Source organism: Coffea eugenioides, chromosome 2, assembly GCF_003713205.1.
Source record: "Coffea eugenioides isolate CCC68of chromosome 2, Ceug_1.0, whole genome shotgun sequence".
Taxonomy (NCBI): domain Eukaryota; kingdom Viridiplantae; phylum Streptophyta; class Magnoliopsida; order Gentianales; family Rubiaceae; genus Coffea; species Coffea eugenioides.
In genome coordinates, this window is record NC_040036.1 from 62,686,562 (window position 1) to 62,701,076 (window position 14,515).

The following is a 14,515-nucleotide window of genomic DNA, read 5'->3' on the forward strand; positions in this document are numbered from 1 at the left end:
TTTGACCAATTAGAGACAATTGACGCTTAATCACTCAATTCAACACAATTTGATATTTGATCACTTAATTTGGACGACGTGAAATGCGGGAGGGGCATGCACTATTAGCAAAGAGACCTAAGGGAGACAAAATTTATCAAACCCGACCCATTTCACCATCCCTACGATTCTATACACCCAACCTTTCAGCATATTTATTTATATTATTTTTAAATTTTATGGAATTTGGCTGATGAATTTTGAGGGTATAATGAATTTTATTTCCTCTGTATATTTTTTTACTAACAACGCATGTTGCTTGTGCTTTTTATTCAGTCTAAACAATTGCTCCAAATTGGTCAAAAAATAAAAACTTAAGAGGCGAAATATGTTTCCACTCAAACAATAGGGACCAAATTAGTCCAACTCCAAAATATTGAGGATGAAAGTTGCATTTTTCTTATGTGAAAACATGTTTCTGATAAAAAGTTCAAACAAAAAGAGTTGATTTTGGAAATTTTCCTTGTGTACGTTTTTATATTTCTTTCATTTGCTGTGACGTGAAAATCATGTTAATTGTATTTTTATCACCTTCGTGTGGCACAAAAGTTTTTTAGAATTGAACACATATATACTCTGTCTTGTTCCGTAATGAATATGATAGCAAACCTCTATCAGTCGCATTTCCATTTTGATATATATATATATATATATATATATATAGAAAAAAAGGAATAATATCAATATTAATATAATATTACTAAAATGATAAGAACACAACTCTTAAACTTTCGCATTTTTCAAGAAATGACAACAATAAGACTTTTTATTTATGACGTAGATGATTTAGCAAACAAGCCTTGACAAACGCAATAAATTACATAATAAAACATCAATTCTTAAATAATAAAATTACTATAACTGACTCTAATAAACTATTAAAATCTTGATTTGGCTGTTAAGCAATAGGCTTTGATGAAGCCGCAGCCTGGACCTGCATCTCACGCACAATTGCTGCTGCCAAGTGATCATAGCCTTCTCCCCAAGCATTCTTCATTTCCTCGCTCCATTTTTCTCCCGCAGCCTCTTGGATCGTTTTCAGCAATGCTTCTTTCACAACCTATATGCATGTCTCGCGTAAAATACACAATTTAATTTCTCTATTAATTTGCTTCGTCAAGAACTTGAATAGATTGAACCCTACATAAAAGTTACTTTTTTATGACTAAGGTTGGAATATCATAATCACATGCATATTCATATTAATTTTGTGCATTTCCTGAAATTCTAGAGATTAAAAAAAAAATACAGCCAGCAGCTTTAGAAGTAGTATTACCTCAAAATGGGGTTCAAGAACTCCTTTCTGGAGATGAACTGATCCCAACCACTTGAGAGTAGTATCGCCAACCGCCACTTCCCCCTTCTCTCGCAGCTGCACTACTGATTCGCAAGTCTAATGTTGTATATAACCTTGTCAGATTTCTACTTGACTACTAGAAGTGATAAACTATTACTGTAGTACTGCAAAGTGACTGTTATCTATTGCATGCATGACAATTTGCAGGAACTTGAGATCTAGCCTGCAACAATTGCAAGTGCTCTCGAGTGGAAATCTTCACCATTAACTTTTCTTATGCACTTCTGGACTGAATTATAAAAAAATTAAGAATAAATCTTATATACACTAATAATGCATACATGATTAATACGAATTGCTCTTCTGCTTTTCTAGTATCTCCAAGCATGACAACCTGACCGTTAATCTTGTACATATCCATCTTAATCCCTGCTCGATGCTTCTCTTTCAAATTATGCTGTTCAAAGATAGATATGTGTCTCAAAATAAATTATGAGAGTGTAATTGGTAGATCTTTTTTTTTTGGTCAGCTTTGGATCACTACAATTCTTTTTTTGGGTTAATGACCACCGAAAGGAACATGGGAAGGATGCTATATATACGAGATAATGGAAGTTTCTTTTCATAAAAATTGTTGTGAAGGACCAATAGGCAATAGCTCTTCAAAGGGGAACAAAAAGGGTAAATTACATGTAACCCCTTGTGGTTTCATCTGCTGCCACGTGATCCCCCTAATTTTTCAAAATGTCCACTCACCTCCCTATGATTTTATGTAAAGTAGAAATTTGATAGAAAACAGCTATGTAATGTCATTAATTGAAATACCAATAATACCCTTACTTAAATGTTAAATTATTCGACAGCTTAATCACCTTATATAAAAGTATAGGAAGATTATATGATAAATGTAAAAATCACAAAAGGGTAAAGTGGATATTTATACAAATCATAAAAGGGTTACATGGATATTAATATTTTATCACATGCACTTTTAAAGCATGTTTGGTATAAACGCTGTAACTGATTGTGCATTCTGTCCATTTTTCACTTTACATAAAATTATAGGGGGTTCTATGGCTATTTTAAAATTTTAGGAGGGTCATCTGGCATTTTGTAGAATTAAAGGGGGTAATAAGTTGTTTACCCAAAAGAAAAGAAACAAAGAAAGTATCACTCATTTCGTATAGTGGGCAAAAGTTTACGAAAATGAGAACATAAAAAAAAAAAGGACAAAATGCATTACGGTATCATACCAGCTTGAAAATTTTGGCAGCATGTGCCCTGAGCTGGGGATTGTTCTCTGGAATTTCATCCGTATCCCTTAGAAATGAGAACAAGTCCTTTGCCCTTGGTGCTTTCTCCATGATCCTTAAACCATATGGCCCCCAAAAAAAAAGGCCAGGGAGAATAAGTCAGAGAATTAAATACTGTGGAAGAATATCAACTCGTTAAACCATTAATTTTCTTGAGTGCTAGCTAGGTGGTGCAAGCAACATCTTCTGCATTAGGTACATATATGTTAAAAGATAAACAGTTTTTTTTTTTTCAGCATTTCAAAAGACAGTTAAAATAAATAAATGCGTAATGCAAAGCAAAGAAATTGGATGAAAACTGTTGGTGAATGTCTACTTACAGTGTAAATAAACGAAAACTGTGTCGAGGAACATCATGTTTCATCAGCTCCCAAGACTCCTTTACCAAAGCTTCTTGCTTCTCACTCAACACCATTTTTGCTCCTCTCCCTGATCTTTGCGCCGATTATATGGTAGCCCCTTCCCTCACTTTATATTGGCTTTTGAGCGGTAAGGCGGACATAGAATTTATAGGTGTAATATAGGCTAAAAAGTCTATTTGACCCTCAAACTTTAATAATTCTATACTTTTAATCCTCAAACTATTAGTTATATATTTTAACCCCTGAGCTATTGAAAACGTATATTTGTAGCCTTTCAATGATTTTCAATAATTCAGGGAGCCGCTCTAAGACTAATAGAAGGGCTATATACATATACGTGTTTTCAATAGTTCAAGAGTCCAAAATGCATAACCAATAATTAAAGGGTTAAAAAGTAAAAATGATTAAAGTTTGAGGGCCAAATAGACTTTTCTCCTATGATATTCAGGCGGATATACTGGATGAAATAGGCAAAAGACTTTTTGGTTGTATTGGAAGCTTCGTAGATAGAGGTAGTAAAATAGAAAAGGAAATCTGGCCAATCTTCATTTATATGCAGTCAAAAGATTACTTCCCGAAAGATTGTCAGTCAACATGGTATGTATTATTAGCCAGTGATTATCCGACCTTGACTTCTGTCAGGACAATATCAAGTCAAGATGCTAATTATAGACAAACAAATGCTCTAATTCCTTTATAATTCCATCGACTCACCAATGACAAAAATATTTGGTTTCTGCACCTAGTTATAAGCTAATGAGATTAGTTAACAGACATTGAGTGGACATTTGTTAAAAGATGTATTATGGAAGTTTTCCGTTTATAAAAATAAAGTTGATTCAAAAAGTAACTAAACATAAAGGGTACAATAGCTACGAATGTGTACATTCACACGATAAATTTTGGGTATACACCTTAGACTAATAGAAGGACTACAAATATACGTTTTCAATAATTCAGGGGCCAAAAATCTATAACTAATAGTTAAAGGGTTAAAAATATAAAATTATTGATGTTCGTGGGCCAATTAGACTTTTCACCTATAATACTCACACGGATATGCCAGGTGGACTTTTTGGTTGTTATGGGAAGCTTCCGAGGTAGAGATGATAAATAGAAGGAGGAAGCTTCGGCCAATTTTTATGGACACGCAGTGAGAAGATGGACTCGGGGCACGGACGGTTGCACCTGCAACCGTCCCAGGCGGTTTTCGTCATTATCAACTACGCGTAATTTTCTTTGTACATCGTGTAACTTTTTTTGCACATCGCGTAACTTTAGAGCAAATTTTTGTGGGTCTCACACATGGCGTGGAAATCAAGTTACAACTTATAATCTCAGCCGCATAAAATTTTGAGGCCAAATCCTGACCATTAACCGCTCAGGGACGGTTGCACCTGCCCCATTTCCGTGAGAAGATCCCTTCCAAAAGCTCTTCAGTCAACATGCTACGTATTATCAGCTAGTGATTATCCTACCTTGACTAGTGTTCATGATTATGTCAAGTCAAGGTGATAAATATTGGCAAACAACTTCTATAATTCCTTTATAATCCCATCGACTCGCAACTAACGAAAATATTTTGTTTCTTTAGTTAGTCATGAGATTATAAGATTTGTTAATATACGCTCCATGGAAATTTGTTAATAGAGGTCTTAAGTACATTTTTTTTTTTACGAAAATAAAGTTAATTCAAAAAGTATTTATATATAAGGGGTACAATAAATATGAATATGTGCATTCACATTACAAGTTATGTGTTTACATTTAGACTAATGGAAAGCAATAAATATATGTTTTCAATATTTTAGGGGTCAAAAATATATAACTAATAGTTAAAGGGTTTAAAGTATAAAATTATTAAAGTTTGAGGACCACATAGACTTTTCTCCTACAATATTCACACGGATACGCCAGATGGAGTAGGCAAAAGACATTCCGGTCATTTTGGGATCTAGATATAGATATGCCGGAATGCCGGATGGAGCAGGCCATAGATGTAGATGTAGATATGCCAGACACGGATATGCCAGATGGAGTAGGCAATATAAGGACATAGATATGCCAGATGGAGTAGGCAATAGATATAGGGCAGCTGTACTAATAGATAGTAAAATAGAAGAGAAGAAGAAAACTCCGGCTAATTGTCATTGATATGCAGTCAAAACAGACCATCAACATTCTACGTGTTATCAGCTAGCAATCATCTGACCTTGACTAGTGTTCATGACTGTGTCAAGTCAAGATGTTAATTATTGGCAAACAAATTCTATAATTCCTTTATAATTCCATCGACTCACTGATGAAAATATTAGGTTTCTCTCCTTAGTTATAAGATTATAAGATTAGTTAACAGACATTTAGTGGACATTTGTTAAAAGAGGTTTTAAGTGCATCTTTTTTTAACAAAAACATTAGTTAATTCGAAAAGTATCTAAATATAAGAGGTACAGTGGATATGAATATATACTTTCACATGATAAGTTATGTGTATAATTTAGATATATTAACGAGCGCTCACTCACTAATATTCTTTTAAAAAAAATTAAAGATTATATATCAGTCACTTTTCTTGTGTTTCAAACTGAACTGAGTTATCTAATTTTCCTATGTTAGAAAACAAAAACAAGTTGCATTTTACTTCATGCAATAAAGAAAAATCTAGATCATGTGCTAAGTGGCTAGTTTGGCTTGGCAAGAGCAGCAAGCTAGCTACACGCTACGTTTAACCATGAAAAGGAAAGGATCGGACCTGCAACTATAGAGAACAATTAACGGTCAAGATCGGTGCACTGAGTCGTTACTCGATAAATGCATAACGCCATTACACAAACAATCGCACCAATCCCCGCTCTAGAAGGAAAACGTGCGAAGACTGCAAACTACTTTTCCACTAAAAGATATCTACGCATGACGACTAAGGGTCTGTTTGCTAATATATAAAAGTGCTGAAATTGAATCTTTTTAGATATTCAGATATTTTGAGTGATTGATAATGAAAATTCATCTGCTGAACTTGTTAAGTAGTGTTGAACTTGTGTGTATTTTTTTTCAGCTAACTGAATGCTTAATTCTGATAAGAATCAATTAAATTACTTCAACTACCTTATCTTATCTACCAAATCTACCCTTGTTTATTAATTATGTTCAAAATTCTTGTATAATTAAACAACTTCATATTCTCCATCTAATGATTTTCTATTTCTCTTTTCTCCCTTTTGAATGATTTTCACTTTTTCTCCATACTCCTCATACAATATAATTCATCTTTTATATTAATTTGATTTAAAAATAAATATTGTCATTTTCATACCTAACATTTTTAGCTAATTAAATCATATGTTCTATTTCTTTTTTGGATGAAAAGATATAAGGGCAAAATTATCAAATTTAACTTATTAAGCATTCAGTCATAAATGTTTATCAAACAGTACAAATAGATTTAGCATTAAAATTCAGACATTCATATATTTCTTTTCAGTGCTTAAAATTTAGTAAATTAATTGTTTCAGTATTCAAATTTCAAAATTCAGATTTAGTTTTATCAAACAGAACCTAAGAGAGACAGCTCCTTCTACATTGGAGCTCTTTTAGTATGCATTTAATAAAATTGAAATTTGAAATATGGATTCATTAAATTATTAAGTATTAAATCAAATACAATTGAGTATATATCACATTCAGTGATAAGTGAATAGTTTATCATTTATTTTTAAGAACAAGTTTTACCTAAAAAATTCAGTGACACTTAATTAATTTAGATATTCAATTTTTAGTTACTAAACGCGTCTAAATATATTAAAATCTGAATACATTAAGTTTCAATGCTAAATTGCGTTATCAAACAGGGCTTTAGTCGCTTTAGCACAATTTTAGAGGTTATTTTATATTATTTTCAACAAGAACATAAGATCATAATCAATCAAGATTCAATTAATAAAATTATTCAATAAGATATTTGATATTTTTTTACCAATATATCCTATTACTTTTATATTGCATGAGTATCTCTAAGTGTGTGCTTTTTGATGATTCATTATACAAGAATTATTTGGATCCCTTTATTGTCTTCTTTAAGCGCATCCGTATCAAACACAAGAGATAGGTTTTGATACTCGTATCTTTTTGGATCCTTGAATGTTATGATTTTCTTATTCATTTAAATACCTTTAAGTCCATTTCATGCACCTCTTTTAACATAGAAATTATGAGAAGAATACCATTTTGACAGTAATAATTGCAAGGAGCATAAGAAATATTAGAGGAAGTGGCTCTAACAAGTGTCATGGAGGATCAATAACCTAGTAACCATATCAACATAACAAATGTCCCGGATAGAAAAAAAAAAAGGTGAATATTTCCATATTAAATTGTAACCGGATGAAGTGGAAGTTTTTCAGATTCCAAAATAGATTGCTTCCAAATGGTGGTATATGTATCTATTTATTTATTCACATTATAACCAAAGTAAATTTTATATACACTATCACGAAATTCAAAATTTGCACATGTATTATATATTTAATGGTGATAATGTATACACTGACAGTATATATAAGATTAATCCAACTAACCATTGCAAAAGTTTCCGTAAAATATATTATAGGGAAAAACACAAGAAACTTCCCTCATAGTTTGAGGTTTGACTTTTCTTTTTCCCCCTCTTTTGTCCATTGTTTGAAAATGAAGCTTTTATGTCTCTCACAAAATTGTGATTTGGTTCCAAACTCTAATTTCGATTACATTTTGGCCCCAAATTGTGGCTTACGCGTGACTAGCAAAAAAGGTCAGCCCTTGATTTGACTCATGATCTAGATGACTTAACCCAATTTACCCAATTCTAGAACTTGTCCCAATTAATTTCATTCCCTTAGGAGAGAAAAAAAAAAAGAACGAGAAAATCCTTCAAATTGTTTCCTTAAATTTTCTTCAATTGCCCACTTTGCTAGATCTTGTCTCTCTCTTATTTTCACCGTATAAAGGGATTAAAACTCCAAAAACAAAAAAAGGATTAAGACCGAGGTTTTATGATCTAGTAAAACGGGGTGGGTTATGTGAGTGGGCCAAAATCCATAACTTGACCTTTCTTTTCCCTTTAAAATTCATCACATGTAGGTTACATGATTGTTTCAAGCCAATAAAAAAGTGATTCAATTTGAAGTTTGGAACGAAATTGGTGCATTTTACATTTTTTTTATTTGGATACAAAGGAGAGGCAACGGCCTCTTAACACGGTACTAGGCGGGGACTGTTACCCCAATTACATCAGCTCCTAATAGCTCCCTGAGTCCGGTCGGCGGTTCTTCTATAGGTCCATTTGCTAGCTGTAGCTGGATTGCTTCCTTCGGTAGCCAGTTTGCACATCTATTCCCTTCCCTTCAGATGTGTTGCAGTTTGCATGACTGTAGACACCAAAAATTTTGATAATTCATTTTTTGTTCTATTCTTATCTTTATTTTTTACCTTTTATTCTTATTTAAGTAAAATCATTTTTTGTTTGTTTGGTTTTTGTAGGAAAATGAAGAAAGAAAAGAAAGAAAATGTAGTTTTTTTTTTAAAAAAAAAAACTTCCTTATGCGCGCTTCATCTTCTCCAACAGAAAATAGAAAAAACGAACACGAAGTTGGAGCAAATTTCTGAGGCAGCAAAGTCGAATTTTTCTTCCCTTTCTTTTCCCCCAAGCATAATAACACAAAAAGCCACCTCACCCCTTGCGAGAATTGTCAATAAATATCTAGAAAAAGCCATCAAATGGACCAAAAGAAGCCAACAAAACCAGTTTCATCCATACCATTGAGATGAGGGTTTTGGTAGCTTAGGGTCATTTAAAAAGGAAGAGATAAGTTTCTGAGAGAAAAGAGGAGGTAATACAAAATGGCAAAAAAAAAAAGAGAAAGAGGAAAAAGAAAAGGAAAAAACCAAGAAGCAAAAAGAGATTTCCAGAAATTTTTCCAGAAATTTTTCCAAAAAAAGGCTGATTATTCAGCCCTACTTAGACTCAATTTTCTTCCTAGACAAAGCTTCGTTTCAGGAGTTTTTTATTTCAGCGTAATCTAGGAACTTGATAGAGCAAGTTTCGTTTAGAAATCTTTTGGAAACAACGTCCAAAAATCCTTCAAATATAGCCCCAAAGTTGCTGTTTCAAATTCACTGGTACACGTTTGAAGCTTCAACAAATCTGCTTCCATTCATGTTTTTCTAGTTTCAATCTAGTCCAAAAATCATTCTTAGGTATTTCCATGACTTTTCCTTGTTCAATTCGACGTTCATGCAAGGATTTGAGTGTGTTCATGGAAGTTTATGTTCAAGAAATTTAGATCCCCATTTTTACATGATTATTTAGTCTTTCGGTGATTATTTAGTCTATCGGATTTTGTTTAACGTTTGGTTGTGCGACGACCCCACTTCTCCCAAGGGCGAACCCGAGGGTATTAGCGGGCCGCCTGCCTAGCTCGCGCCAGGACTCGAAACTTAAAGCAATAACACGAAATAAACCGAAAGAGCACTATATACACAATATATACAATCCCAAAAGTGTTCTAATCATCCCATTACATCCTTATGAATATAACCAAATCCAAAAGTAGACCCTAAGGAGGGTCCTTATACAAACCACCAAAACTAAAACAAACATCCTAATTGTCCAACTATTACATGCAAATCTAACTATACTAGTGTATGTGTCAAAAGTCCCCGCGTCGGCCCCTGCTAAGGAAAATAAAAGAAAAGGGGTAAGCTATATGCTTAGTAAGTAAACAGGGGCAAAAGCGTAAATCTCACATATGTAAGAGTAAAGCAAAAGTAGAAAAATAACATCACATAATAAGGATACGGGTGGCTCCAAAGCCAATTCATGTGCCATGTATGATCTCCTGCCGACACTCCGTCGACCAAAAATAATGGTCCGTAGAACTCCACTTGTTCTCCCACCGTACCCCTTATCATCCTCTCTGGCCAGACACCTCACAAACTTGCTCGAGCGAATGAAATTGAGCTTGATTCACCAGCTCGGATCACAAACTTGGTCCACATACTCGGTGAACCGGATTCACAAACTTAGTGACCTCAATCCAGGTTGGACTGACTTCGACCAAGCCCTAACCGGCTCGAATAGTCCATCTAGGTATTGAGATCGGGCCCCAAACTCACTAACTTCACAAAATTATTCAAAAGTCACCCCGAGCCACAAGCTCAAGGGTTTTAGTTCCAAAATTGCTCATATACACAAGCCATGTACAAATATGTGCGCAAGTTAGGGTTTAGGTCGAGTGCGATAAAATACACCCTCGCCTAGGTACCCTCTTTATACATATCGAAACACATAAGCAACTAACACACAAGAGCGGCCTGAATATTTACTCAACGAACAAAAGAGCAAAAGTACGAAATTCGTGCCGCGAGGAGTAGCTAGTAGGCCCCACCGGCTCCTCCTAGCTCACCAACGCCTGAAATAGAAGATTGTGTCACAATATATCACAAACGGCTACTCACATACTTAAAACAAGCAAAACAGCAAAATCGGCACATACGAGTGCGGAAACGGCATACGGATTCGGAAATGGTAACCTACTCGCTTTGCCGTCAAAGCTGTTTTGAATACAATCGAAGCTACGAGTGTCGGATCAAGGTACATGAGGTACCGTTACGAAGCTAAGAGGAAGGGATACAATTTTTATGAAGACACCTAAGTCCGGATCTGAACAGAAATAGGTCGAAAATATGGAAAATCGTTCCAGAAATTCGCACTTTAGAGTGACGGACAGGGTATGTTTGCTGGACCATAACTCCCAGTTCACAAATCCAAATCAGGAAATTCCAAGGGCATTAGAAAGCTGGGACATAAGGTTAAAACTTGGATGTTTTGGCCAAGACCTAAATCCACTCAGAACAGAACGAAAATGGAGTGCCAAAGTACCCATCAGAACTGTCCAGATTCAAAGGCAGTTCTGACGATCAATCTTGTTTTGGTCATAACGGGAGCTACGGAACTCGGATTTCGACGCACTTTATACCGTTTCGAAGATAAAACAAAGATCTAAATTTCTTATGAAGGAGTCAACACCCATATCGTACGTTATCAAAACGGAAAAATCACGGTCAGAAGCTAACTCAAAACGCAACAGAATCTGATGTTCAAAATAGGCCTGAGTGTTTTGTCTATAACTCAGGATACACTAATCCGTTTGACCTGAAATTTTACAGGAATATTTAGGAATTAAGAGGCTACAACTTTCATGTTTTGAGGAACTTCTGAATCCGTACGTGACATCAAGAAAAAATGAAGCCAAAGTTCGGATGCTGAACTGCCCTGGTTTTCCAGATTTGCGGGTTTTGCGCGCCGCAACCGTACAGTCCGTTCTATGATTCTTATACCAACTTTTCTAACCACTTTGATATCCAACAACCATACGTATATCAACCTATTAGTGGTCCGAAATTCTCTCCTTATTTTACCACAAAATTACAAAACACTAACCAAAATCCCTATCCTCACTTCATTCGCACTAATGAGCTTGCTCTAACATCCAACTAACCAAACCCCAATTCACTAGGCATTAGCCAAGCTAAACTATCCTAATGGAGTCTAGGGTTTCATGAACCAAAGCTGATTTTACCCAAAATCTAACCATACAAGAACAATCAATACACCACAAATCCCATCTACAAATCAATTTCTCAATCAAAGCAACTAAGGAAAACATTAAAGCAAGAAGTCCTAATTTTTTTTTCCTTTTGACCGAATTTCCAACAGCAACAAAACACTAAAATTAACCATAAAACTTCAATATAAACATCAAATCCACCTTACAAATCCATAATCACAACAAAATACATTAATTCCATAGCTTAAAGATTAACAACCCCAAAATTTATCTTTCAAAGAAGATGGCATACCTTCAAATGAGTTTGGTAGATGATCAAACTTCAACAATCAAGCTCCTAAGTTGTTCCCTCAAGCTTCAAAGGCAAGATGAAAGGCTAGAAGATGAAGAACTTGAAGAATTTCTTTCCTCTCTTTGCTCTCTCAATCTCGGCTCTTCTCTCTCTTTTTCTCTCCAAGTCTTGTCTTGTTTGTCTTGTGATTATCTTATAATCCTAAGGTAATAAATAGTCAAAGACAATAGGAGATATTTTTAGGCTAACCAATCACATAAAAATGCTTTATTTTCCTTTTAAACCCTTGCACTTCTACCTAGCTTTTATTCTACTCTTGCCCTCAAACATTTGATAATCTTTCAATTAACTCCATAGGTCATAACTTAATCTAGTTTAAAACATGTAATCACGCTTAATTACTTCACTAATCACTTTCCTATCTTAATCACCTATACTCAAACATACTTTTTCCATAATAAAAACAATCAAACAACAACTTTTATAACTTTGGCAAAATTAGGGTTTTTAAACCCCACTTAAGCTTTCTAATAAATTGTAACACTAGAGGTTTGCTAATCTAGAGTTTGCTAACCATTTCAAACTTGCTAAACCTTTGTAACCTAAAACGAATCCTAAACTTACGTATGCCAAAACACACACTAGGACTCCGACTATACATTATAGCTCGAACCTACGAATAATAATACATAAACTAGGGTTTTTAATCTTAACCAAGATTAGGGTTTTCTCCTTAGCCCTAAAACCCTACTTTCACCACACCGAATAATAAATAACCCTAATATCAACTTACGAACTGACTGGGGCCTCACAGGTTGAATCCGCAATGACATGAGCTTCATGTATATGAAAAGATCCGGTCTCAAGAGTTTGAAAAAAAGGGTTCCAGCGAGATTCCGGTCGACTTGACCGGAATTTCTCCAGTTTTCAATGGGTCGACCTGTCGGAAACTTCATGCCTGTCGGAAGTTTCTTACTGATTTTTTCTCTATTTATGTTCCTTTTATTTTTGTTTTGTTTTGTTTTGTTATGTTTGATCCATTTGGGTTTGTAAATGTTTAATGGAATGTGTTTATGGACTAAAAATTGGGTCAAGAATTTATTTCATATTGGGTTTGTGCATGGGCTTTGATGTTCAAGCCCAATGTTTTTTAATTAAATTTAGAAGTAAAATAAGTTGGACTGATATGTTCCCTTTTTAACAAAATAATCCAGTTATTTTCTTTGAATCGGTGGGTTTATGGCTCAATATATATATATAGAAATGGACCACTGTTGTTTTTCAGGTGAAATCAAAAAAAAAATTTGCAATTCAGTCCCTACTTTTTTGAGTAATTTCACTATGACCCTAAAAGTTTGAATTTCTTTCACTTAGGTCTTTAATTTAATTACATTTTGATCCCTAATCTTATTTTTTATTTTAACCCTTAAAAAATTATAATCTGACCCCAAAAAATTTTAAATTTTTGCAATTGAGTCCCTGATGGTTTGATTTCTTAATTACAATTGTTCATCTTCTTTAATTGTTAATCATGCTTCATTTAAATGCATCTAATTTGTAAATTTTTAGAGATTTTATGTTTATTCATATTTCTTTAAAATAATAAAGTGAATTTGCTATATGTTTACATTTTCTTTTAAATTGTTAATTAAATTGGTGCCTTGACCATTTTTATTTGTTTTGGAGTATAAATAGGACAAACTCTACTTCATTTAACCACTACTTCAAGGGAGGTACCCTCTATTGTTCTTTAAGCCCTTTTATGTGCTCTTATGTGTTTTTAAGTGTGATTATACGTTTTATGTGTTTTCCCTCTACTACTTATTTTAGTCTTTTATTCATTTTATGTTTGATTTAAGTCTTGTAATTATTTGGAGGTATTTAAATGCCCAAATTGTAATAGATAGGTAATATCATTTTATGCAAGAAATGTAATTAGATAGCCCATATGATAGATAGGTTTTATTTTTTGCAAGAAATGTAATTAGTTAGATATATGTAATAGATAGGTTAGATGGGTTTATTATCTATATTTCCCCTTTTAAATTGTAGTTAGGGCCCCCAATGTAATAGTTAGATGTTGTGTGCTTGTGTGCTTATGTACTTTTTTTTATTCGCTTTCTCTAGAGTTTTGCATCTAGATATTATGCCTACGTGTTATGTGATCTACATGCTCTACATGATCTATGTGTTTATATATTTATTTGTTTTAATTATGCTATATATGTTTTATTTATTTATAATGAGTATATGACGTCACTGCACTAGTCCAATGTTAATTGTGGCATTTCTTCCCAATTTCTCACTAATCCAACGCTAGTGAGTACTTGTAGAAGTGGGCTAGTCTAATGCTAGACCCTTAGCCCATTTCGCATTAGTTTCATATTTTGTGTGACATTTATTGCATTTCATGCATTTTTTTATTTTAGGTTATATTCATTTTTGCATGATACGTCCTTTTATTCCCTTATTCCTATGTGTGCAAATCATATCATTTAGACTTGTATTTCATTTAGATAAATTAGAAAATAGGCCAGTCTATTTTCTTGTCTAGGTAGAAGATTCGCCCCTTGAATATGGGAAATAAATGAGTATTGCTCCTTAGTCTC

At 33.9% G+C, this 14,515-nt stretch overlaps 1 protein-coding gene across 1 annotated transcript; it reads right to left on the bottom strand.

Moving 5' to 3' along the window:
* Window positions 1-787: 787 nt before the first annotated feature.
* On the bottom strand, window positions 788-3,122 carry LOC113762191 (non-symbiotic hemoglobin 2-like). Its single transcript, XM_027305515.1, has 4 exons — window positions 2,970-3,122; window positions 2,590-2,704; window positions 1,316-1,432; window positions 788-1,099 (listed from the first exon to the last, which is right to left on the bottom strand). The coding sequence occupies exons 1-4, from the start codon at window positions 3,062-3,064 to the stop codon at window positions 938-940; spliced, it is 489 nt and encodes a 162-aa protein (XP_027161316.1). The 5' UTR covers window positions 3,065-3,122; the 3' UTR covers window positions 788-937.
* Window positions 3,123-14,515: the final 11,393 nt, after the last annotated feature.